The 27,823-nt window shown below is 41.8% G+C and overlaps 1 protein-coding gene across 10 annotated transcripts in view; it reads right to left on the bottom strand.

The window, feature by feature from the left end:
• The window catches only part of LOC139280663 (ubiquitin carboxyl-terminal hydrolase 15-like), a 146,391-nt gene that overhangs the window by 99,807 nt on the left and 18,761 nt on the right, over nt 1-27,823 (bottom strand). For 7 of the 10 annotated variants that reach the window (XR_011596735.1, XM_070900258.1, XM_070900259.1 and 4 more), the window contains exons 2-3: nt 18,602-18,729; nt 13,653-13,783 (exon numbers count right to left, since the gene is read on the bottom strand). Coding sequence is in view for 8 of the 10 variants with exons in the window: in XM_070900258.1 (XP_070756359.1) it covers nt 13,653-13,783; nt 18,602-18,729 (259 nt within the window). In the remaining 2 variants the exon portion in view is untranslated. Of the gene's footprint in view, nt 1-8,038; nt 8,087-13,652; nt 13,784-16,596; nt 16,647-18,601; nt 18,730-19,566; nt 19,716-27,823 lie in introns of those variants that run through there. The other 3 variants (XM_070900262.1, XM_070900266.1, XM_070900263.1) reach the window with 3 other exon arrangements.

The raw sequence follows: 27,823 nt of genomic DNA, 5'->3' as shown, positions 1-27,823 counted from the left end.
CTCCCCAGGAGTCAGTAATTCCTTCATAATGGTTGTCACTACATCACAAATCTCCTCCCTTATCTCTTCAGCACACACACAGATAAATTCCATCTATCCCCAGTGTTTTGTTTTGAGCCCCTTTAGCCTATTTGGACTTCCATCTCATTTATATCAAAATCACTCATTTTACTTTGGTTATGTGTTTGGCAGGTCATGTCATTCACGTCTTCCCTTGTGAATACTGTAGGAAGCAATCAGAGCAACTATCTTGTACTCATCTTCAATATTTGTACCAATTATATCTTTCATGGATTGCGCATCCTCTCTGATGGGCCTCTTACTGAAAGCTTTGCTCTGTTACTATTATGTCTAACCTCCGCTGCTGTGGTTTTACTTGGGTCTCTTTGTCCCTCATATCATCTTTCCAGCTTGTTTTCACATTTTATTATATTCAATCCTATGAACTACTGCCCTTCCTCTATGCAGGACTTGTAAAGGTCAAGTTCCTCTATGTATCAATTTTAATTTGCATGTTTATCCACTTTGGATCACATTTGTTTAGTCTGCGTTTCTTGGTTTTTGGTATATATTTATCTTGCACGCTAAGCATTCTACCTTCAGCAGTTTAAATTCAAGTTCCCTACCCATACAGACATAACCTTTATGTTAAATGAGTGACGCCCTCGAAACCAGTCATCCCTTTCCTTATCTTGGTCTTCATACACTCAAGGGAGATAGTTGGGCGATTTAAGAGCTCCCCGGGGTATTTCTCTGGCTGACTTTCATGGGCACCGGCACCTATCCACAATGGCACAGCTGAAATCAGGAAGTGAGAATGCAGAGAATTACATTGTTCATGTTCTACCTTATCATTTACTTTCGTATGAAAGTACACAAAATAACAAAGCAACTGCTGCAATGTTTCAAAGCTGAGAGAGACCTGGAAGTTTAAGAGCTATTAAGGGAATTTTAAAGAGAGTCTACATTGTTAGAAGTCATTAGAAGTAAAACCAGAATATTCTATTGCACTCAGTCAGCAAATGCATTTATCTCCTGTTTGCAGGCACATGGACACTCTTTCAACTTGGCCCCACAGTTCTTTACTGTTCAAGGTTAACCCAAGCACATCAAAAACAAGCAAAAAAGAAAAATAGAATTTACGAAACTGGATTCTGTAAAACCTGGAGACAGTACAAAGCTCTTAACCACAGAGACAGATCCAATTTCTTCTTTTAATACTGCATTCATACAAAACTATCTGGGTTATTTTATTACCGGATTTACCTTTTCGTTTCAATTTAATTCACCACCTTGAAATTGGGAGTCAGGGCAGAAGTGCTCAGGTTATCATAAGAACATAAGAATTCGGAGCTGGAGTAGGCCATACAGTCCCTCGAGCCTGCTCTGTCATTCAATAAGCTGGTCTTCAACCTCAACTCTACTTTCCGGTCCAATCTCCATATCCCTCGATTCAAGTCCAAAAAATCTATCTATCTCATCTTTGAAAATGCTCAGCAATTCAGCATCCACACCCCTTTGTGGTAGAGAATTCCAAAGATTCACAACCCTCTGAGTGAAGAAAATCCTCCTCATCTCAGTCTAAAATGACTGACCACTTACTGAGACAATGCTCCTTAGTTCTAAACTCTCCAGCCAGGGGAAACAACCTTTCAGCATCTACCTTGTCAATCCCCCTCAGAATCGTGTATGTTTCAATGAGATCACCTCTCATTCTGCTAAATTCCAGAGAGTATCGGCTCAATCTCTACTCATAGGACAATCCTTTCACCCCAGAAATCAATCTGGTGAACCTTCGTTGCACCGCCTCTAATGCAAGTACAGGTTGAACCTTTCCGGTCCGGCACCCTTGGGACCTGACCGGTGCTGAACCATAGAATTTTCCTGACCACGGGAGGTCACGCCGACCCCCAGACTTACCAGGTACTGTTGACCTGGGGTTGGCTGCTCCTTTTCTCCCGTCGCCTCAGGTGGTTCCCCCCCCAGGTCAAGCCGGGACACTGTGTCCTGGGGTCGGCCGCTCCCCCCCTCCTCGCTGCCCCCGGCGCCCCCTCCTCGGTCGGGTCAGCGCGGAAAGGGAGCGAGGCACGGCAGCCAACTGAGGCGCCGAAGCTGGGCCCGAAATTGTGTGCAATGAATGGGACGTGTTCTGCGCATGCGCTGCGCAGAAGCCTACTGCATAGCATTTCGGGCTCAGCTTCGGCGCCTCGGTCGGCCGCCGAGCTCCTTCTCCACACCGACCCAACCGGGGGCGAGGGAAAGAGGAGCAGCCAGCCCCAGGACACAGCATGGATCGCGACGCCCACCCCCCCGTCAGGAATGATGCCGCACCAGGGAGGTTGCCGGACCAAAGAGTCTCAGACTGGAGAGGTTCGACCTGTATATCCTTCCTCAGATAAGGAGACCAAAACTGTGCACAATACTCTAGGTGTGGTCTCACTAAAACTCTGCACAATTGCAGCAAGACTTTCTTACTCTTGTACTCCAAACCCCTTGCAATAAAGACTAACATGCCATATGCCTTCCTAATTGCTTGCTGTACCTGCAGGCTAACTCGGTTTCCTGTATGAGGACACCTAAATCTCTCCGAACATTAAAATTACAAAAATATTCTGTTTTTCTATTCTTCCTACCTAAGTGAATAATCTCACATTTCCCCATATTATACTCCATCTGCCACCTTATTGCCCACTCATTTAATCTGTCTATATCCCTTTGCATACTCTTTGTGTCCTCCTCACAGCTCTCTCTCCCCACCAAGCTTTGTATCGACAGCAAACTTGGATACATTGCACTCGGTCATTTCATCTAAATCATTAATATTGTTGGGGTAAAAAGACGACTTCGCTTCTTCAAGGTGGATTCCCTGATATAAGGGCCCCAAGTTTCCACATGTGGCGAAAAAGGCGCACCTCAGAGCTGGGCGCCTGTTTTTCGCGGCGAAAACGGCGCCGGAAAAAAACTGCGGTATTCTCGAGCTCCTTGGAACTCGATGTCTGCTTGGCGCAGTGCACAGGGGGCGGGGCCTACCACTCGCGCCGATTTTGTAAGTAGGAGGGGGCGGGTACAATTGAAATGAGGCTTCTTGGTGCCGGCAACCCTGCGCATGCGCGTTGGAGCGTTCGCGCACGCGCAGTCTGAAGTAAACATTGGCACTTGGCCATTTTTAAAAGTGCTGCAGAAAAAGTGAAGATTTGTTTCTTGGACCCCTGCAAAGGCTTGTATTTTAATTTTCTTGATATTTCTGTGTGTGAGGGAATGCTTTTAGCAGCACTGCTGAATAAATCACCTGCTGAAATCAGTGAGTTCAGCTTTTCACTGCTAAACTTGCAGAACAGGTGCCTGCAAATTAAGGACTGTGTGTTTGGAGAAATAAAAGTGCCAATTCAACTTTGCAATGGATCAACTTCCACCAAGAACAAAGAATTTCTTGCATGAGGAAGCAAACCATTGCATAATATGTGGTGCACCCATTCTGTAAATTTAAATATAAAGATGTCGATGTGGCTGCCTCTCCCTGTCCAAATGGCCTCAGTCCCCCTCACAGCTCGAAGGCTGCTGCTGTATCTTTGGCTGCCGGCCAGCCACTGACGCCACCCCTAAAGCGTGGCCGAATGGCCTCAAGAACCTTAATGAGCTGCGTGTGTCCTCGGCTGCCGGCCAGCCACTGACGCTGCTGCAATCCCATGGCCAAATGGCCTCAAGTCCGTCCGGGTGCTGCATCTTCGTGGGGAATGAAGGCCTGCCTCAAGCACCGCAGCTCAGCTCGAAGGCTGCTTGCTGCCTGCCGTCGAGACACTGACGCCACACCCCTGCCTGAAAGGCCTGCCTGAAGCACTTTCACACAGGTAGGAACATGGTTTATTTAATCTTTTCTTTGCTTATAAATTTTTATTCAGGTTGGATTTATTTGTATAATATTTGTATAAGTATAACTAAGGATTGATTGAAGAATTTAATGACTTCCCTTCCCCCCCCTCCTCGTTCCCGACGCCTAATTTGTAACCTGCGCCTGATTTTTTAAAAGTGTAGACAAGGTTTTTTCAAGCGTACAAAAATCTTCACTTACTCCATTCTAAGTTAGTTTGGAGTACGTTTTCACCGTGGAAACTCAAATCAGGCGTCAGTGGCCGGACATGCCCCCTTTTGAAAAAAAAATTCAATTCCAAAGTGAAACTGTTCTACCTGACTAGAACTGCAGAAAACTAAATGTGGAGAATTCTGATTTCTAAGATACTCCGTTCTACACCAGTTGCTCCTAAAAATCAGGAGCAAATCATGTGGAAACTTGGGGCCAAGGAATTGACACCCACCCGTATCACGACCACAGAATCATTCAGACGAAACCTCAGTTCAACCGGTTTTTATTCAAGCATGCAGGGGAAGAGTTCACGGATGAACCTTCTAAGAACAGAGGTTTTACATCTACGGTTATACATTTTCCGAGGTGTGGGATCCTCCGACAAAACCACCAATTGGCCTACTGCTATCAGCGAAGTTACATTGATTTATTGACCCTTATCAGACTGGCTCTGAGTGGTTCCCCCCACCTGTCCATCGCCCATCACACACCCGGAACGTGTTGTTCAGTGGTGTCAACTTTGCCTCAGTTCCTCATGACGTGTGAATTAACCTTGTTTCCCAGGGTTTGCTTTCTTGTTCCCAAACACCTGCTTTCTTATCCTTTTCCCAAGAGAACGCCAGTCAAAATGTTCTCGTTCTCATGAGATTCAGATGCTGCTACAATCTATGTTTCTAGACTGTTGATTCCCTCCTGTCCTTGGTGGATGTTGTTCTGTACTAAATGTAAGTTTCCATCCGTCTATGCTAAGGTTAGCACAATGGATGGTTCATTAACCATTGATTTGGTGCATAGCAAGCTTTGCTGCTTCCCCTTCTTAAAACCCATTGTAAGCAAGTGTTATAAGCGTGCTTTACATACATGTGATTTTTACATACAATCTGTCAATTTACAATATATTATAATCCCTACCGTAAGGTAGAGGAACTCCCGATGCCTCAGAACCTCCTAATATTGATAAGCCCTACAATCTGGACCACATGTCAGATCAAGTGACTACCTTCAGTATCCACTTTAGTGACCATCTATCTGTCTGTCTACTTCCACTTTAGTGACCGTATTTTATCCCCTTACAATTCTTCTATACCCCTTACAATATTGATTGTAAATAGCGGAGGCCCAAGCACTGATTCTTGTGGTGTTCCATTAGTTGCAGCCTGCCAACCGGGCATGTCCCCATAATACTTCCACAAGCCCTACAGATGCCAACTGTCTTGCGTCACTTCACAGCAGCCTCTGTTCTGAGGATTCTTGTGGAATCATTAAGGGGACATTAAACTTGCTCCAATAGGAGATAGAATCATAGAATGATATAGCACAAAAGGAGGCCATTTGGGTCATCGTGCCAGTGCCAGCTCTTTGGAAGAGCTATCCAATTAATCCCACTCTCCTGCTCTTTCCCCACAGCCCTATAAAAAAATGTTCCCTTCAACTATTTATCCTATTCTCTTTTAAATGTTACTACTTAATCTGAGATTGTGAGCAAGCGATGACCAGAGAGAGCATCCTCAGAAGACCAAAGGGCAGTCCTGAATCTTGGATGAGGCAAATTATGAAAAAGAGATTGGCACCAGCTTGATAGCAGAGCTGTGAAAGCTACTGACTTACAAGTTCTGCAGCATGAGCTAGCCATAGAAAGCTGACACACAAGCACCAAAGTCTTCATGCCACAATTATAATATGCAAAACTAGTACATTATTACAGTTTTTTGAGCTCAACAGTACTTTTCTTGAAGGACATTTCAGTTTCCTTTCCGCAACATTAATCTGCTTTTTCATATATATTTAGATAAGATAGCAAGGAGTAAATTACAAAGTCATATGAACTTGTACAATGCCAGTGAAACAAGTTTAAATGTTATACAAACTAAGATTAGGTAACAGACTTGAAATCAGTATCTACCATCCACCTACGACCTTGGAAACTGCTGAAGCAAACTTGTCACAGTGCAGCACCACCACTGGTGTAATGTTAGCATGCCAAGTTTACATAGGTTGTTTATAAAGTAAATATAAAAATAGGGACAGAATGTATGACTTTATAATGGGGATTGAATTAGATCACTGTGCTCTGGTTGAATTTAACCCCATCCTCTAATGCTGCTTCACCTGAAGAGTACACTAGGTCTCGACTCTCCGTCTACAGCGCCTTGGGAGAGAGATCAATTACTTTTATTGAAATGCCATGTATAAAGTGGAATTTTAAAACTGTACATTTTGTTGTTTTGGTCAAAGTTCTTTAACTTCTTTAAAAGGAGGATTGAGCAAAATGGCCTTCACAAAGTAACTTAATCTCTGATGTGATAACTTGTAATTGATTATTTGGAAATGTCATACCCTGTACACATACATATATATTTGTGCTAATGTAGAAAAATGCCTCAGTAACAGTATGTTTCAAAATATATATTTCTGGAGCATAGAATTGCTTAAGTTTGCAGGAAACATGACATGCACATGTAACATTTTACTTGCAAAAAGGTAATTTTGCAAGCCTAGTAAGCAGTTTCTGCTAATAAAACAGAAGAGGTCATTCGATGCGCCACTCAAAACGATAACTGTCCTTGGCCTTTTTGCGGTGTACCCAGCAGAGCATTTAATTACGATTAGCCGTATCAGAGAAAAGCTATTCTCATACAAGTGCTTTTTGCAAAATAAATTTTAAATGTTTTCAATGCTACAATAATTCTAGAAAAATTAATTCCACTGTTGGAATTTCTAAGGGAATTTCTGGAAGCTCAGTTTGCTTACACTACACAGTTCTACCTCATTTTCCTTAAGGTGTAGAAAGAGCAAGTCTGAAGTGTACTCACTACCAACGTTCCCGCTATGCTGCACGACTGTGCAGCAGTCTGGAGAACCGGCGCAGGCTGCTCACGGGCTTTTCAGTGCAAATAACCACCTGTGCGCGAAAAATTGAATGGGCGGCGCAGCCAGTTAAAGGGCCCGCACACCCAAAACAAAATTACAGGAAACATTGCTCACTACCCTTCCTTCCATGTGGTTAATTACATACCACATCTTCCCGGTATTTGTTGATGCCACATAAATGTATCAAATGATATAGAACAATGTCCCATGTTGAGTTTAAGGGAATAATAATTCACACATTTCTGACCCAAACAATAAGAGCAGTTTATAAGTGGCATTAAAGCCTTAAGACGGAGTTAACAGTCACGGTGCTCACAACCATGGCAGGAATGGAACTAGTTAGGATGGTTTCAATATAACTGGCTACGTTAGAATCCAGTTCTCTTCTCCAACTGAAATGAGAATCCATAAGCAAAAAAGCACTGCTCAGGGTGTACATTTTATGTGTTGGCAGACACTCACAGATGCACAATTACATGCATTGACGGAGGGGAATGGGAATGCATTGCTAGGTGGGCTTCACCTTGTATCTGACTTCTGCTGTAAATAATCTTGAAGTACTTGACATTTTGATTTCAGTGCAAAAGAATGATCAACTTTCCATCAATGGCATCCTTTATCCTCAACAGACATCGAAAAAAAAATTCTATTTGAAAGCAACTGCATCACTGACGTAACCAGTCCTTCTGCACAAAAGGATCTATTGGTAAACTGAAGATCATTCACTTGTCCACCATTAGAATCCCCAATTTAAAGCAAGGATGTTTTAAATGTTTAACCACCCAGATTTAGTCCTATGATCAGAAACATGTATAGTTCCGTTAACCCATTCATAATTTGCTTGCAGTAGTTTAAAGAGCCACTTCCCTCCTACCATAACCCAATGGCGCGAACAGTCACGATTAAGACTTTGGGCAGCTCTATAAGAGTGAGTTTACCATTGATCTAATTTATTTATAAGTGATACATATGAGTATGGTAACATAAATTCTTTACATTTCTAAAAATAAAATTAGCTGTTTGAATCATTTAAAAGTCTATCGGATAATCAAATTAATTTCAAAGCAGCAATTACCTATCAGTTGAATCCTTTTCATTTTGAGATCAATTCACATCATACTTCAGCATTAAGAACTAGTGAAGAAGGAAGATAGCAATCAAAGGGTGCTGACCTTTTGATGTTTTAACATACACATATTTCTGTTGAACTCTCCCTTTCCTGTGGGCTTACCTTTTGACCAGATGAGCAAGTGGAACCAATAGAGGACCACTCAGAAAATTGTGAACCTGTGGAATTCTCCACCACAGAAAGTTGTTAAGGCCAGTTCTTTAGATATATTCAAAAGGGAGTTAGATGTGGCCCTTACAGCTAAAGGGATCAAGGGGTATGGAGAGAAAGCAGGAATAGGGTACTGAAGTTGCAAAAATGATCAACCATGATCATATTGAATGGTGGTGCAGGCTCAAAGGGGCAAATGGCCTACTCCTGCACCTATTTTCTATGTTTCTATGTATGCATTGGGTAAAATGGGTGAGAGTTTACTGTTTACAGGAGAACCTGTTCCAAAGAATTGGTGATAGGAAATTCAGTCTAAAGTAAAACACTGGAGGAGCTTTGGTCAGATGTTGGGATACTCTGAGTTCCAAAGTCAATAGAGCATTATGAGAATAGCTTGAGCCTCCTCTACTGGAATCTTTTGAAGAATTTTGGGTGCGTGTGGGAATGATGGACAAGAAGACACCAGTGCCTGCACAGTCGTCCCTGTGGCAAATATCTGGTAGCTTCTTCTTCAAACATCAAGCACTAAAATTATTCACTTCTGAAAAGGCTCCAGTACCAAAGGCAAATCTGAAGCACATCTAACCAAAGGGGTCAGGGCGGAATGCCCCCTTGCTACTTTGAGCTTGGCTAGTTTGCTGGTATGTGTCCAAAGGACACTGAATTACTTTTAGTACAGGTCGAATCTCTCGACCTGGCCTGTGCAGGATAAGGGATTTTGCCGGACGAGGGGAGGTCACGTTAAAATGGATGGTACAGGTACTGAGCAAGGGGATATCAGAGCTGTCTGGCTCGGGGCTGGGAGTGCATCAGAGAGATCGTGGTGGGGGCGGTCGGTGGATGGCGGGGTCAGGCCAGCGATTGCGAGAGTCGGCAGTGACGAAGGACTTCAATTTATTCATGTCGGAGTTCTGCACATGTGCCACCCTGTGGCCTGGAATGGTGCTGGACGAGGAGTGCTGCTGGATAGGGGGTCCCAAATGAGGGAGGTTCGACCTGTAATGGTGTTGCAATGCTACCGAAATGCCACCTAGACTCATGTATAAAAATGGGAGGTGATGCACTTCCATTGTTTAAACAATGTTGTGAATAATCGTTCCTCCGCTCACATTACAACATTTCAACTCTTCAAAAAGAACTTCATTGGCTGTAAAGTGATTTTGGGTCGTGCGGTGGTCGTGAAAGGCACTATAAAAATGCAAGACTTTTTTTCTCTCTTCTACAGGAAGAAAGTTACAAGGGTGATGCCACTGTTGGATGGGTGGTTTATACTTCAACTACTTCCTGCTCTTTTGCTGTTGATTTTTGGCCTAAGGGCATTTGACCATCTGGGCATGATACCTCACAGAACTCTATTAAAGGCATCAGTCTTGGCTCAGTGGTAGCACTCTTGTCTCGGAGTCACGAGGATCTGGCTTCAACTCCCACTTGAGAGACTTGAGCACATAATCTAGGCTGACATTTCAATGCAATACACAAGGAATGTTGCACTGTCAGAGATGCCATCTTTCAGTGAGACATTAAACGGAGGTCCTGTCTGCCCCCTCAGGTGGTCGTAAAAGGTCACGTCATTATTTGAGGAGCAAGGTAGTTCTCCTGGTGTCATGGCCAATATTTACCCCTCCACCAACATCAGTAAAAACAGATTATGTGGTCATTATCTCATTGCTATTTGTGGGAGCTTGCTGTGCGCAGATTGACTGCTGTGTTTCCCACATAACAACAGTGACTACACTTCAAAAATACTTCATTGGCTGTGAAGGGCTTTAGAACGTCCTGAGTTCATGAAAGGTTTCATATAAATGTACGTTCTTTCTTTCTTCACCACCAATATTAACTTTATCCTTTGGGCCATCAGGAGCCATGCCAAACAGAGCCCGAGGTTCATTTCCACCTGCTTCCCAATGCATAGGGATATTTTTTTGTGTATCTGCAGAAGGATGCAAATATTGCAACGGAGCATGAAATAAACCAAGATTAAAGAATCATAGAATAGTATAGCACAGGAGGCAGCTATTCGGCCCATCGAGTCTGCACCGGCTCTTTTGAAGAGCCATCCAGTTAGTCCCAATCCCTCTCTCGTTCTCCATGTCCCTGCAATTTGTTCTCCTTCAAGTATTTATCCATTTCCCTTTTGAAGGCTACTATTGAATCTGAATCCACCAAGCAGTGTGTTCCAAATCCCAACCACTCATTGTGTTAAAAAAAGGTTTTTCCTCATGTCGCCTCTGTTTTTTTAGCCAATCACCTTGATTCTGTACCCTCTGGTTATCGACCCTTCAGCTATTAGAAACAGTTTATCTTATTTTGGTTAGAAGATGCCGTTCCTGAGTCTAGAGTTTCCAAGTTTCACTGCTACTCCCACATAGCCATTATGAAGTAGGTTCTCCACCAGTGGAATGGATGTTAACTTATTGAAGAGGTCAGGACAACAAATCAAAGATCTGTGACAAATCCTCTCCAATAAATTTGATGACTTATGACGTTCATTTGAAGGATATTATTTGAGAAGTCTCTCCTGCCTCAAATTGTTTGGATGCCAAAGTTGTTTCCCTACAGGAGTTAACTTCTCACGCTTCTATTCAACTTGTTAGACCAATTCAGAATCAGACACTTACAATATGTAGACAATGGTAATGTTCTGGAAGGAAACGGTGTCTATTAATTGGCTGGTGTAACAAAAAAAAAAGGCCGTTCAAAAATCTTCGATGGTAGACTACAAGAATAGGAAATCCCAGAATCAGATGTTCCTTTTCTGATTCTCAGCTGAGCTAACAACTCTGGTCAATTTCTGATCATTTGCATGGAGTTATTGAAGGAGTTTGTTTCCAGCTATGCCTAACTAATCCTCAACAATTGCGATTGAGGGAAAAGAGAAGGCAAAGCTCATCACAATGACGCAGAGCGCTCAATTTAGTAGAGACATATCTCAGGAAGAACTCACTGAAACAACAACTTGCATTTATATAGCGCCTTTAACACAGTAAAATGCCCCTAGGTGCTTCACAGGAGCGCTATCAAACAAAATTTGACATCAAGCCACATAAGGAAATATTTGGGCAGATGGCAAAAGGCTTTGTCAAAGAGTTGGTTTTAAGAAGCGTCTCAAAAGAAAGCTCACCATTTCTTTCTTCTTTGGCTATTGTCTACAATCTCAACTATTGCAACTCATGATCACTGCAGGTTCTGAAAATGGACCCAAGGAACCAAATTTGAAAATTGACTCCAGGTTCACGAATGATCAAAGCCAAGCCCAAAGTTATGACATACCTAAGGTGATTGATATTAATCTCAAATCATTGACACCAGGCACTAAGAACATAAAAACATAAGAAATAGGAAAAGCCTAGGCCATTTGGCCCCTGCTCCACCATGCAATAAGATCACGGCTGATTTGATCTTGGCCTCAACTCCACTTCCCTGCCCGCTCCCCATAACCCTCGACTTTTTATCGTTCAAAAATTTGTCAATCTCCACCTTAAATATATTCAATGACCCAGCCTCCACAGCTCTCTGGGGTAGAGAATTCCAAAGGTTCATAACCCTCAGAGAAGAAATTCCTCCTCATCTCTGTTTTAAATGGGTGACCCCTTATTTGGAAAGTATGCCCCCTAGTTCTAGATTCCCCCACGAGGGGAAACATCCTCTGCATCTACCCTGTCAAGCCCCCTCAGAATCTTATAGGTTTCAATAAGATCACCTCTCATTCTTCTAAACTCCAATGAGTATAGGTCCAACCTTTCCTCATAAGACAACCCCTTCATCTCAGGAATTAACCTCGTGAACTTTCTCTGAACTGCTGAACTAGCCCCACTCCTGGCAGTGCCTGCTGTTGAGGTACTGGAGCTATGATGCAAGTGATCGACTTATCCATTGCAAAAAAAAATATGAAGTAGTAACCGTCCAGCTGCGCTTTTTCCAGCTCAGTTTAAAGCATCCACGCCCATTAAAACTAATGAAGCCAATCCAGTTCTAATGGAGAAACTTAGGGCAGGGACAGAGACCTATACAGAACACAGAAGAGTATATTTCATAGTATGTAGAAAACACTATGTTTTCTTTTAACGAGAGGGATGGGGCTCTGGAGTATTTTGTGCAGTTAGGGGATGGGTTAATGGTGTGCGTGCTTCCACAACGTCTGGAAGAGGCATGTGTGATGAGTCAGATAGGCTTTTCCCCCACACCACTTTTCATATGCATATCTAATTTTGTATTTTGACTACACTTCAAAAGTACTTAATTGGCTGTAAAGTGCTTTGGACGACCTGAGGTCGTGAAAGGTGCTATATAAATGCAAGTGTTTCTTTTATGTAAGGATAGCACTCACTCAACACCGCTTCCTCTTTCAAGTACAACTACATAAATGGATGTGTCAGCTCGGGCTAAGTGACAGCATTCTTGTCTGATTCAAGACCTGCTCCAGGGACTTGAACACAATGTAGGGTGACACTTTAGTGCAGTACTAAGGGAGTGCCAACCTATCAGAGGTGTTGTCTTTCTGATGCTGCATCAAACCAAGGCCTTGTCTGTCCCCTCAGGTGGATGTAAAATATCCCATGGCACTATTTGAAGAGGAGCAGGGAAGTTATCCCAGTGTCCTGGCCAGCATTTGCCCTGTACCAACACAATCAAAAAGTTATTAACTCGACAGTCATCTGGATGCTGACAACTGACTGCTGTGTATGTCTACAAAATGGCATAACTACACTGTAAAAGTAATTCATTGGTTGTAAAGCAATTTGGGATGCCTTGATGTGAAAGGAGCTTTGTAAATGCAAGGTTATTTCTTCTTTCAACAAAGTCAATACAAATGGAAGACATGCCAAAATGCAAAGTATAATACTGACATTGCATGCAAGTAACTGTGTAATTCACAGAACTGGCGATGTATTTTGTGATCAGAAGTATCAGAGGACAAGACTTATAAGACAGCTGGTGCTCATAAACTCCAAGGAAATTAGCAATAAAACCATGCATATATGTACACTCATTAACAGACTTAGGAGCCCAGCAGCATCTACAAGAAAACTTTTCTACAGTGGTTTAAGGTTTACAAATATTGAAGGATTCTAAATTATAAAATGAATGCAATTACTACCTACTAAACCGAACGCAATATTTTAGTCCAATTCATCTGAAAAACTACATTGTCGACCCCAATGTTCATTTACCTACGTGACCACACGTATATTGTCATTTAAATACTGCTACATTTAAGCTTATTACAGATTTGAGCTGATATTTTACATAGTTGCATAGAGTCTGCAGCACAGAAACAGGCCATTCGGCTCAACAGGTCCATGCCGGTGTTTATGTTCCACATGAGCCATGTCCCACCCCTCTCCATTTAAACCTCTCAGAACATCCTCCTATTCCTTTCTCTCTCGTGCGCACACATCTGTACTGCAATAGACTGGGTACCTTCCGTGCAATTGGTTCTTGGCTCTCTGTCAATCCATACCAGCTGACCAGCTTATTCCAGCCTTCCGTGGGTACCAGGATGTAATCCAGCTCATCTATGAGGTGCTCCTTTAGTGATTGTGAGTCACCATCTGTGTGGGACAAACGCAAAAGACAAATTTCAGCAAACAAATAAAGTTGACATCAGATAAATTCAAACCTGGTCCAACTGTGGAATTCCAATGTAGCAAAATTTCCAACAAAAAACCCTTTAGAATTGGCTGCTACTTTATAATGTTTATAACATAAGGTTATGCACCTGGTGGAACAATTTTTGATGCATCTAAGATGTAAACCATTCTTTGTATCCTGTTAAATTTGATTCAATCAAAAACACAAATGTCTCTAAGCAGACCGTGCAAGTTTTGCAATTCCCTTTCATCAATAATGTAGCTATTTCACAACCTTACCAAATTCTTCCTCTAAATACAATTGATCAAATTAAACATGTGTGAAGCAAGTCATTTTAGCTATGATGAGAGATTGGATAAATTGGGGCAATTTTCATTGGAATACAGGCGGCTGAGGGGAGACTTAATTGAGGTGTATAAAATTGAGGGGCCTAGGTAAAATGGATAGGAAGGACCCATTTCCCTCAGCAGTGAGGTCAATAACCAGGGGGGCATAGAATTGAAGTAATTGGTAGAAGGATTAGAGGGGAGTTGAGGAGAACTTCTTTTCACCCAAAGGGTAGTGAGGGTCCGGAATTCACTGCCTGAAAGGGTGGGAGAGGCAGAAACAAGAACACAAGAAATAGGAGCAGGAGTAGGCCATTTGGCCCCTCGAACCTGCTCCGCCATTTAATAAGATCATGGATGATCTGATCATGGACTCAGTTCCACTTCCCTGCCCGCTCCCCATAACCCTTTATTCCCTTAACGCTCAAAAATCTGTCTATCTCCGCCTTAAATATATTCAGTGACCCACCCTCATCATATTTAAAAAGTACTTGGACATAGGACATGCACTTGAAGTGCCGTAACCTGCAGGGCGAAGGACCAAGTCGGATTAGACTGGATGGTACTTTTTCAGCCGGCAGAGACACGATGGGCAGAATGGCCTCCTTCTGTGCCATAAATTTCTATGATTCTAAACTCACTCATACTATCTTAAAAATGTCTCTAACCATCCACCCTCCCTGGGTCTACCCATCTCTCAGATCCATACTCCATTTCCTAAGCTCCAATTATTTAACTGGGCCATGCTCCATGATGGTTTGCAGCCTTCCGTACATGCACGAGGATTTCTCCTCAGTGCCATTTTTGGGGGTTTTGTGCATCTACACCATCACTTCCCTTCAACGCCATTTTGTGTCTGCATCAATACATCACACCAGTCCTCTCCCCCAATTCTTCATCATAATTCCTCCAGCTACCCGTGGCCTCACTAGGATGGGAGCTCCCAGTAAAGGTGGAATTTCAATCCAAATCCTACTTACCTTTTCTGAAACATTCCTCCCAATCAATCCACCATCAACCACAACTGCTGGCCATCAAAATAAGTTGACTTTCTCCCCCCTCTGCCCCAATAACCTCTGGATTTACGCATAGGATTACATTTTGTGCAGCAGCTCTGCTTTTGTTTACTTCACTCTCCAATTGTCTCATTCCAGTCAAAATGTACAGTATACTGCATTTTTCTTTTACAAATTAATACTCAGACCATTTTTCCTGCTCTGATACCTAAATACATAAAATTGAATAGCTTTTCATAATCTCATATGGAATAAAATGCTGCCACCAAAATATATTTGGAATCATTTTAGTCGAAATGAAATGCAGGTACTTCCTGATTTTCAGTGTGATTCTCTCATAGTTTTAAGTACATTAGACCCCGACCACCTACTCCCCATTGCTCTCTCTCAGTGCACCTAACCCCAGTTCTTAAAGTGCTCTTAATTTCAAACCTTTTGAAGTCCTCCCAGATCGTAATTCCTCATATTACCTCCATCTCCCGTACCATCAACATAATTTCACACTTGCTATGAGCAACACCTGAGAAGTCACAAATGACAAGTTTACATCAGCAGTTCCATTATAAATGTGGACAGAAGAATTTATAGTGAAATTACAAAAATTGGGACAGAATGCATGCCTTTAAAATGGGGCCTGAGTTACATCTGCATGCCCTGCTCCTCTGACCCCACTTCACCTGGAGGCTACACTGTCAACTCCCCGTGTACTCTCTTCTCTTAGGCAGTCCCTCGGAGTTGAGGATGACTTGCTTTCACACTAATATGAGTTCTACGGTGACCGATGAGACCAATGCGGGATCTACAGTCTCCGTCATAGGTGGGGCAACCTGTGGTTGAAGGGATGGGTGAGTGGGGTGCTTGGTTTGTCGTATGCTCCTTCTGCTGTTTGTACTTGGCTTCTGTGTGCTCCCGGCGAAGAGACTCGAAGTGTATGGCGCCTTCTGGGATGATTCTCCTCCATTTTGAGCGGTCTTGGACCAAGGATTCCATAGAGTCGGTGGGAATGTTACATTTTCTCAAGGAGGCTTTGAGGGTGTCCTTGAAGCATTTTCTCTGTCCTCCTGGGACTCGCTTGCCATGACGGTGCTCAGAGTAGAGTGCTTGTTTTGGGAATCTAGCATCAGGCATGTGGACAATGTGGCCCGTCCATTGGAGCTGATCCCCGTGTACAATGTCATGGGAGTCTGTCTAGCATATTTTAATATGTAGAGAAATGTTGGGGAGCAGGTTTAAAAAGAAACGTGGTCAGTAAGCCAACCATCTGTGCCCTGAACTCCCTCATAAATTGGTGAACGTTTAGCACTGCTGCACACTCGATTGCACAATGGCATTTGAAAAGTATGAAGGAATCATTATTTCACTTCTCAGCTGTTCCCAGAATGAGCAGCTCAGCACCAACATCACAACTGTGCGGCATACAAGATCATTTACCTAGCAAATTTCCACTCGATACACGAAAATTGCATCAAAAATTGATTTGGTTAATCTTCAGCCCAATATTTTCCAATGCTGCTTCTACCATCGCAAAGTCCCCAGGAAGCAAAGGAAATCAGGCAAGAAAAGTAGTTCTTAAATGGTTTTCTGCCAGAACGAAAGATTAGAATATGGTATTTTAGATATACATGTAGATGTGCGGCCCACACTGTCGAAATGTTTAACATTTAGCTAGTGAAAGAGAAGCGCTGTACTTGCCCATAGCCATGCATGCACAGAGTACTTTCCCGAGTACTGAACTTCCTGGCTGAAACCCTGAACCACAGTTTTACAGTCTCCAATCCTGAGCTGCAATGCAAATGCAACCCAACAAAAACAATGATTGACCACTGGTGCATGAGAATTTCCCTAGAACGACTAATAAACTAGGGGCTAGGTCACCTTTTTAAGCAAAAATATATTTCGTAGTGCGTGACCACATTAATTTTGCGCATTTAAAACAAGATCATTTTCTCATCTTAGGTGAAGCTCCCAGCTCATCAAGCACAGTTGTTCATTGCAAATGTATTCTTGAAGTTGCTATGATGACAGGTCAACCTATACAACTCTAAACTTTGCAACATGGGTGAGAAATTCCCGCAGGGTGTGGTTGCTAACCTCCCAAAAGGGCCAATACAACAATCTGAGGAATTCCTCCTGCAATGAGCAAAAATGTTAATAAACACTGTTAGGCAAGATATTTTGGGTTTTTTTGTTTTAAAAAGAGTTAAACATTAAAGTGCAGCACAGCCTTAAAGCAGAAAATTAAACAAAATTATACATTATACAACTGGTTTATGCAATACATGATCGATCTGTAAATATTTTTATCCTCATGAGTTACTTCTTCGAGCATGAATTTTGCGTGGCAATTCATTGTATCACGCTACACAGTCTTTCCTCTCAAAAATGTAAACAATTTCATATGAAGCAGGAAATCATCTGTATTTGGTCTAACGTATCAAAATTACAGCTTCAATTGTAGCAGAGCCAGAAAGCAACTAACAGGCTGGAGCATTACATGGCAGTAACATGGGTTGAGACAATATTAGTAACCACTGAAGCTTCACTCTGGCTGTGTAGCATTGTCTCAGCGGTAGAGTTTGGGGAGTGGAAGCCAATTCAGTTTTAGTACTTTTTCTAGACAGGAGCAGGTATCATGAAGAGTGACAAACGGTCAGCTTCTATGATTGATTCAATGTGACTTTCATTAAGGTGGTCTGCTTCACATGATTTGGGTTAACATGCTTTTAGTGTTGCACCTTTAACAGTGAAACAGGACATTCCATATTCATAACTAAACATTCTTGTATTTTAACCAGTGCAGAATACTATTTGGAGAATACGAGCCAAGGACCCGATTTCTTTTTAAGTGTACTTGAGTCAAAATGCTACAGATCAAACCAAACACCATCTCTAGCTGAAGTCAAACAGAACCATATCTCATTTGACTCGGAGATTTCAGGAAATCATATAGGTTAAGTTTGCAAATTTGAGATAAAAATATAATAGGAATCATTTTGAAATCTGGAAATTGATGCACGAAAGATTGGCAAAAACAGAACAATCCTGTTCATGTGGTACAGTCCGTATAAGGACGGGACATACGGTTCAAGGAGGTGCTCTGTGCAGGCTATGATTTGTACAATCATGGATGATCAGTAGATCAGTTTATAGGGGTCAGCTTGATTAAGTAATATTTTATTTTCCACGTTTAAAATGGATTAAAGGCAAATTACATTTGTGAAGACTTTAAATGATTTTGACGGATTAATTGCTCAGAATTTGTACATAAGAAGTGGATGTAGTCCATCTGAATATCTCCTTGTGCCAAGATGACAGAATGGTTAACATAACTACTTCAAGCAGTCTTTTACTGTGCTAAGTTACAGAACATGATCATCAGAAAAATAATATTGCCAGAATGTTTTGCATCTAAAAACATAAAAACAAGTGGTCAAACCTTTCAGGAGCCCAGAGTTGTCAACAGGGCCAGGATATACATTTTGGTCTCCCATTTGGTATTTGTCCCAGCTATCAAAACCAACATATTTCTTCCACTGCTTAAACCAGCGGCTATCCACCAGGTACCTGTGATGGCAAATGAGAATCACGTTAAAAATGACAAGATTTATTTAATGTAATTGACCAGAAAATTTAAATTTTAAAAGTTTTTCATAAAATGGACTGTAAGAGAATAAAACTGCTCACTTCAATCATCAAATATCCATTAAACAAATTTAAAAAAACAATACCAGCAGAGACACCCCAGCAGGGTGCAATAGAAACCTATAACTTGGGATCCCCAGATGACCGTGTGTAAATGCACCAAACAGTGTGGCAACGAGCCATACAGATTATAGATAGGTTCCAAACTCAAGTTGTGATCGGTGTAAAGTTAGCTGGTCTCAGTGGCCTTGACTAAGGGGGTGGGGAGAGGAAATTAGCCAAGTGCATGCTCCCCTAACGCTAAAAAGTATGCACGAGTGACAAGAAAAAAAAGCGCACATAATGGGCTTAGTTAAGATGACCGACGGTAAAACAGCCTGGCTACAATCAACTCATATGGTGAGTTGGACGAGGCAGAGAGCCACTGACCTCTGTGGACCCTATTGCCAGCATAAGTCAGCTTCAGGCGAAGAGGAAAAGTAGTGAAAAAGTATATAATTTTACCTCTGGAAAAGTTCAAATCAGGCAGATGCTTCAGAGCAGTGAAGATTTTTTTTAAATCTTACTACTATTGTATTACCATAGGATGGTAAGCTGAAGCATTAGCTCTTCAGTTGATATACTGTTAGAGCAAAGTATGCCTTTTCTTTGTATGTCCAATAGATGACATACTGGACCTGTTCTTTGAATATTTGACACTTTCATTCGATGCAAAAGGAGGAAACAAGTTCCATTAGGGCATGCTGAAAAGCTACTTACCGTTACATTTCATTTATGTTCGTGTTCAATTGACAAAATTTGCTGGTATCAGAAATTGTAGATAGTTCACTTAGGCTATGAACACAAGGAGATGCCATTTTGCCTTTCTTCTTCGCAGATGTGCCCAGGAAGTTCTTTTGCATCACTTCCTGTTTTGGGAACAACCAAAAAAAGCTATGGAATTTACTGAATTCTAACTTTGTTTAAATTCACGTACAACTGAACAAAGTTTCCTTAGAAAAGTAGGAATAAATAGTTGCAACGGACCTATAAGAAGTGAGGTAAAGGGAGTTCCTGGGCACAGCTCTGAACAAGAAAGGCAAAAAATGTCATCTCCTCAATTCCGCTTCCCAGCCCACCTTTGTCCAAACACCTGAGTAAGCTACATACAACGTCCAGGAAATGTAGCTCTCCTGAGCTGGACACAATTACAATGCTTTTGATTATCCAGAGCAATAAAGTAGAACAAAGTCTCCTCAACACTGCAATCCCTCCATCATCTCACAGCCTAGATTCAGCCGAACCAAGAAAAGGCAGAAAGCGCATGTTCTGAAAGCCCATCTACCGATCTATAATGGATGTGCAGCACAGCAGATTCTCTTGGCCATGTTTGAATCAGTTTACCTCTCAATATTGGTCTCATTCTCCTTTTAATCTGTTTAATTTGCCTGCTCTGGTTTCCTTTCTCTCAATTCCTTTATATCTGCTTGATTGTCACACCAATGCTGAACCTGTACCTGTTAAAAAGGCCAGGTACAGTTCGGGTCAGATTGGCTCCAACTCCACAGACTCAAGAAATAAAAGGTGTATTTGAACATGAAGACATTTGGTGTTGGTAGGCAATTTGAAATGAACAGATATCTAAACAAAAGTGCTCAAAGTTTAGAGTTGGGCAAGAACAGCAAGTGTTTTAAAAAAATCAGTATTAGGAAAATGAATTCTTGCACATTGCAAGACGTGGGAACATAACTGCAATTGGACTTCAAGAGAAATCATTTAACATGTTAAAAGAAGTTACAGTGCAACAGTTTATACCAGATTACCTTCGATAATTAAATGATTTGTATATTCAAGCACATCCAAACAATAATTAAACCAATGCAAACAAGCATCTTATCCAGTACAACCATTTCTGCAGCCAAGATTCAATACTAAGAAACTCCCAGTACCCCAGAGGCATGAATATATCAAAAGGTATTTTAGAGTTGCAACAATTTAAAAAACTTTTATAAACTGCCAACACAAATTATTCTGCATACAACTTCCAATTGACAGGAAAGTGCAGCCTCAGCTTACAAATTCCAAAAGCCACCAAGATTGTTAAAAAATCAGTTATAAAGTTAAAATCACTGTTAAATGTATTTAAAACTACAAGCACTGAGAATATCAGAGGCCCGAGCTAACGTACACAGTCAAAATCAAAACCATAGCAGGCCAATCGGCCCATGGTGTCAGCACGGTTCCTTACTGGAGCAATCCAAAATTAATTCCACTGTCCTACTCTCTGCTGTTTGTCTTCTAAGGCTTTAATGTATTCTAAAATGGGGTGCCTAAGCTGCACACAGTACTCAAATTGTGTCCTAACCATTGTCTTGTACAAATTTACCATTACCTTGTACAAATTTTCCATTACCTCTTTGCTCTTGCATTCTATGCCTCATTTATAAACCAGCTTTTGCCTGCACTCACATTTACTGGGAATTGTGCAATTGTACAGGAGTCTCTATTTACCCACATCTTTCAGCATCTTTTCATTGAATGTGTATTCCCATTCCTCATTTTTCCTTCCAAAATGAATTGCTTCGCACCTATCCACATTACATTCCATCTGCTACCAGCCTGCAACTCTTTTACAGATCTCGGTTTGCCAAAACCCTTACATTTGCGTCGTTAGCAAACTTCGAGCTGGTGCTCACCATGCCCAAGCGTAAATCATATTCATCTTCGATATAAACAGATACTGAAAACAGAAGTGCACCTAGCACTGGCCCCTGGAGTACAGCACTTCCAACCCTTCTCTAATTCAAGCACTCGTTTACCCTAACTCTGTTTCCTGTCTGTTAACCACTTGTATTGATGCTGCTACATTTCCACTTATACGACACCCCTGAACATTTGTAAGAAGCCTCCTGTGAAACACCTTATTGAATGCCTTTTAAACATCATATACATTACCGCTAATGCCTTCCTTTATCTAAATAGTAATTTGTTCAAATAAAAAAACCTTAATTTGTCAAACACGATTTGTCTTTTAATAAGTCTGTTCTGGCTGGCCTTGATTAACCCGTTATCAAAATGTTCATCAACTTTATCTTGGATAAACAAATTCTAAAAGTTTGCCCACAAACTGACAAACTGTTATACTAACTTTTCTATAGTTACCCAATTTATCTTTCCACCTTCCTTTTCTAAAGTAATTTCTAATACAGGTAGTTGCTCCATTGCCTTCTCCAATGCACCGAATTACATAATTCTACCAGCATTTGTAAAAACTGTTGCAAAATATTTATGCAGTATCTCTGCCACATCATTTTTCACAACTAGATTACCATCTTCATCAGAGTGTCCTTATCCTCTCTTCAATTATTCCCTTAAGTCCTTACTGTTCCCTTTTATACAAATAGCTGGCCTTTTCAACATTCCCTTTTGGCCCTTCCAAACTCCTTTTTCACTTCCCCACTTTCGATATTCCTCCTGATTTTGTTTGATATTGTTAACCCACTCTGAGTCAGAAGGTTGCGGGTTCAAGTTCCACTCCAGTGACTTGAGCACAAACAATCTAGGCTGACACTCCAGTGCAAGGCTGAGGGAGTGCTGCACTGTCGGAGGTGCCGTCTTTCAGGTGAGATATTAAACCGAAGCCCCGTCTTCCCTCTCAGGTGGATGTAAAATATCCCATGGCACTATTTCGAAGAAGAGCAGGGGAGTTATCCCCGGTGTACTGGCGAATATTTATACCTGAATCAACATCACTAGAACACATTATCTGGTCTTTTTCACATTGCTGTTTGTGGGAGTTGCTGTGTTCAAATTAGCTGCTGCATTTTCCACATTTACAATATACATTAATGATTTAGATGAAGGAATTAAGTGTAATATCGCCAAGTTTGCAGATGACACTAAACTGGGTGGCAGTGTGAGCTGTGAGGAGGATGCTAAGAGGCTGCAGGGTGATTTGGACAGGTTAGGTGAGTGGGCAAATGCATGGCAGATGCAGTATAATGTGGATAAATGTGAGATTATCCACTTTGGGGGCAAAAACACGAAGGCAGATTATATGAATGGCGACAGATTAGGAAAAGGGGAGGTGCAACGAGACTTGGGTGTCATGGTACATCAGCCATTGAAGTTAGCATGTAGGTACAGCAGGCGGTGAGGGCGGCAAATGGTATGTTGGCCTTCATAGCTAGGGGTTTTGAGTATAGGAGCAGGGAGGTCTTACTGCAGTTGTACAGGGCCTTGGTGAGACCTCACCTGGAATATTGTGTTCAGTTTTGGTCTCCTAATCTGAGAATGGAAGTTCTTGCTATTGAGGGAGTGCAGCGAAGGTTCACCAGACTGATTCCAAGGATGGCTGGATTGACATATGAGGAGAGACTGGATCGACTGGGCCTTTATTCACTGGAGTTTAGAAGGATGAAAGGGGATCTCATAGAAATATATAAAATTCTGACGGGACTGGACAGGTTAGATGCAGGAAGAATATTCCCGATGTTGGGGAAGTCCAGAACCAGGGGACATAGTCTTAGGATAAGGGGTAAGCCATTTAGGACTGAGATGAGGAGAAACTTCTTCACTCAGAGAGTTGTTAACCTGTGGAATTCCCTATCGCAGGGAGTTGTTGATGCCAGTTTGTTGGATATTTTCAAAAGGGAGTTAGATATGGCCCTTACAACTAAAGGGATCAAGGGGTATGGAGAGAAAGCAGGAAAAGGGTACTGATGTGAATGATCAGCCATGATCTTATTGAATGGTGGTGCAGGCTCGAAGGGCCGAATGGCCTACTCCTGCACCTATTTTCTATATTTCTATGTAAAAGTACTTCATTGGCTGTAAAGCTCTTTTGAGACATATGGTGGTCATGAAAGGTGCTATATAAATCCAAGTCTGTCTATCAGCAGCCCTTTTAAGTTTGAGTTTTGATATCTCGATTTATCCACAAAATTCCATTGTTCGATGCATCTACTTTTCCCTCTCAGATACTCTATCCTTCTTGTATTTGAAGACTCCCCACTAATCAGTTGTCCTGCTTGCTCAGGTTTCAGCCCAGTTAACTTGGGCCAGAATTCTTCTCACCTTACTGAATTCGCCTTGTTACTTTGACATCTTTGTTCAGGTTCTACACCAAAACTAGACTGTAGTCACTAGTTCCCAATTTTCTCCGAATCGGTCTCATCTATCTCACTTCATCTCAGGAGGTGATGTACTTGAGCACATAATCGCAGCTGATATTTCAGTGTAGTACTAACGGAATGCTGCATTGTCAGAGGTGCTGTCATTTGGACGAGCTGTACCCTTTCTGCCGGTCTAGATGGAAAAAAATAGGCACTACCTGAAGGGCATGCAAGTTCTACCAATATCAAGGTCAGTGTTTATCCCTTAACCAACGTCGTTAAAACAGATTAATTGTTCAACTGTCACATTTACTGTTCGTGGGATCTTGCTGTGCACACATTGGCTACTGCATTTCCCTACATTGGCTATGAAGTGCTTCAGATCAGAGAATGTAAAAGACGCCTTAAGTCTTCTCCTGTTAATGCAAGATTGCTTGGCAGGGGGTGAATTTCTGCAGAGGTTCTGCCACTCGCACCTAGACTTCAGTGGAAGAATGGAGAAATCCCGAAAACAACACAAGTCTGACCTTTTAAGCACTAAATTTCCATTTTGCCGGGTTATTTAGGTTGCTTAATTCAAATTTTAAAACTTTTTGTGCAAAATAGCCTTTGAATTATCAGGAGTAGATTGTATACAAGTGTAAGTTTGTTTTTTCTTCTCATCCACTGTTTTCTTCTCATCCACTTCATTTCCCAGAACTAAATCAAGCAATGCTACAGAAAACAAGTAGAGGAACTCATTCTCAAACTATACAGTGCTCTGATCAGACCAAATCTTAAATACATTGTCCGTTTCTAGTCACCTAAACACATGGGAGACATTTAAGCATGGGTGGCGGTATAGAGAACAAGTGTTCAGCTTCGAAAGGAGGTGACCTTGTAGAGGTAGATAAAACAGCCAATGATATGGAAAAGGTGGAGCCAGAAAATTACATCAAAGTAAATTGTCAGAGCAAGACAAGTGAACTTAGATTCAAGACTAGGTAAAGGCAAATTTAGCACTGACATCAGGAAGTGCGCCGTCACACAACGAGTGATCAATACATGGAACAGATTTCCAGGTAGAGCAGTGGAGGTGAAATCCCTGGAATTATTCCCAGAACAACTGGATGCTGCAATGGGGGATGGCAGAGTATTTCTGAAAGGATGAACTAGAATTGGCCATCCTCATTTACCTTGGGATCTAGTGAGCCCAGAGCTAATGACCTATATACACTATTTATTTAACACGATTAGATTATTAGGTCAATAAGGACATCAACACTCGCCACTTAAATAAAATATTCAAAAGAGAACAAAAAATAATGAAGTCAATCATAATCCATTGGCCCGGATTTTGCGGTCAGCAGTCAATGAACGCCGCTCATTACATTTACCCACAGACTTTTTATGGGTTTTTGCACGGTGACTTGCAGTGATTAGAAATCCAAAATAGAGCGGCTTCCTTTACTGGGGATCTGGGACCTGTGCGAACAGGTCAAGCAACATTGTCTCTCCTTAACCAATCACATTGAAGAATCCTTACTGAGACACGCAGAGTCTAAACCAGAAAGTGCAAGTTAGAATAGTTAATTCAATGCTAAATCATGTACAGAAAGTGAAAGAACGATGGGATTGAGAGAGAGATAAAAGAGACAGAAAGAAAAAGTTAAAAAAACATTTTTTAATCTCCAATAATTAAAATCTGAAGGAATGAAACTCCACAGTTAGATTAAGGGGAAATAGTTTGGATAGTGGCTAGTAAGGCAGACAGCTCCAACCTGGGGCATTTGATTTAATGGCCCAAGGTTGTGCCCGAGACATGCACCGGCTGGACCAGGGAGGACAAGACAGGATGAGATAAGAGACTATAAGCTTTGGGGGGACCAGGCCGGATGAGACAAGAGGGTCAGATGGATGGATTGGCTTTCAAAATATATAAACAAGAAAAGACGTGTAATAGTTGTGAAGACCCCTCCTTGAGGGAGAGTCTTCATTGGTAAGTTTAGACAAAGAACTCGACGTGCCATTGGGCACTGTGTTTTAATGGGAACTTCTATAGGTTAAATGGTCTTGTTCATTATCGTACCTCAGGCCCACCCCTAAAAAGAGAATAAAATGCGCAAAAGAACCCTTAGGCAGACAATGGAATTCCCAAGAGTAGATCAGGTGTTCCAACACTTTTCCGAGAGTGGACCCATGCTGACCCTAGTCTAACACTTTTTGGGTAGTTCAAGAAAAGAGACTCACACACACACATACATACACATGACAAAAGAAGGAGAACGAATAAGAGTTGTTCCCGCATACCAGCCGTCTGTCCGATCGGGTCCGGTACCAGCTACTTGTCAAAGTCATATGTTTTTGCTGTATAACTCCTAAATTCCAATTAAACACAATATACCCACCATATTGGTTTGCACTCGAACTTGATTATTTGAAAGACTAGACATAAGCAAATATCAACACTTGCAAAAGTTAATTTTCAATGCCAGAGAGGCTGATTGGCAGTCATTAAAAATTCACTTACACTGGACTTGGACAAGCCCCAATGTTTTCTGGCATGTTTATTGGGTATATAATCACACAAATATCCCAAATTCACGCTGTTCCATGGATTTCAAAGCAGAGTCTCTCGGCAAGATAGTTTTACAGCAAAGCTTGTAATGGAGCAGGGCAACTCAGACAGCAACTTTGTGATTTCCGTGTTGACTGCGCATGTGCAGTCACTGGAAGCTGCTGTCCGATTAACTCTTCAATAAACGCTGATAGCCTCAATGTTATTTTTACCGCAAAATCCAGGCCATTGACTTGAAAAGGATATTAATGGGAATGGTGCCAGGCTGCACAGCATACTGCAGCATGCAAATTCCTTACCTCATTTGTATGTATAGGGAGGCACCAAGTAGAAGTCAGAAGATTAACCACAAGCAATGAAGAAAACATAGAGGGTTAGTCACCCTTTCACAATTAAACCCGGCTATAGAGTAACGGTGGTGGAGGCCTGAGGGATGGTTATCTGTCCGTCCTCTCATTTCCAGATGCACAGGGAGATTCTAGAAATGGCAAAGGAGGGGGGGGTGGAATACTTGCATTTATATAGCATCTTTCACAACCTCAGGATGGCCTAATGAAGTACTTTTGAAGTACAGTTACTGTTGTAAGAAACGCAACAACCAATTTGATACACAGCAAGGTCTCACAAACAGCAAATGCGGTAATGACTCGATAATCCATTTTTTGGTGATGTTGATCGAGGATAAATATTGGCCAGGACCGGGGAGAACTTCCTTGCTCTTTTTCGAAATAGTGTAATGGAATTTTTTTAGATTCAGCTGAGAGAGCAGACAGGGGCCTCGGTTTAACGTCTCATCCAGAAAATAGCACCTCAAAAGTGCAACACTCCATCAGCACTGCACTGGAGTGTCAGCCTAGATTTTTGTGCCCAAGTCTCTGGAGTCGGACTTGAACCCACACCTTCTGACTCAGGCGAGAGTGCTGACAACAGAAGCACAGGAAAATGAGTGGTCATAAAGTAGGATTAATGCAAAACATATAATATGAACATGAAACTTTTGTAGATTTGGACTTATGATCAGATAGAGTGTTTTGCCACCATGTCCAATAAAATGTACTCGTAACCCAGATTTATTCTGATTGATGGGACTGGTTCAATTTCTGGCTGATGACTTAGCTGTTCAATGACTGTCTCCGAGTTCCTCGCTTTGCACGAAGAATTTACTGCCCAATTCAGCTCTTTTTGCAATCAAATCTGCACGACTGCATAAATATCAAATACAAAAGCAAGAGGTCTGCACAAAAGTGACAGCACAATCTCAGATAGAACATCTGATTCTTTAATGATGATGATGCCAGTAACCTACCAGCACAAATCAATCACTTCCACTGCAACTCATGGCCTCGGTACACAACTTTCATACTTC

Source organism: Pristiophorus japonicus, chromosome 15, assembly GCF_044704955.1.
Source record: "Pristiophorus japonicus isolate sPriJap1 chromosome 15, sPriJap1.hap1, whole genome shotgun sequence".
In the NCBI taxonomy this organism is placed as follows: Eukaryota; Metazoa; Chordata; class Chondrichthyes; family Pristiophoridae; genus Pristiophorus; species Pristiophorus japonicus.
Note: the sequence above shows the minus strand (reverse complement) of the source record. Positions and strands in the feature narration are given on the sequence as shown.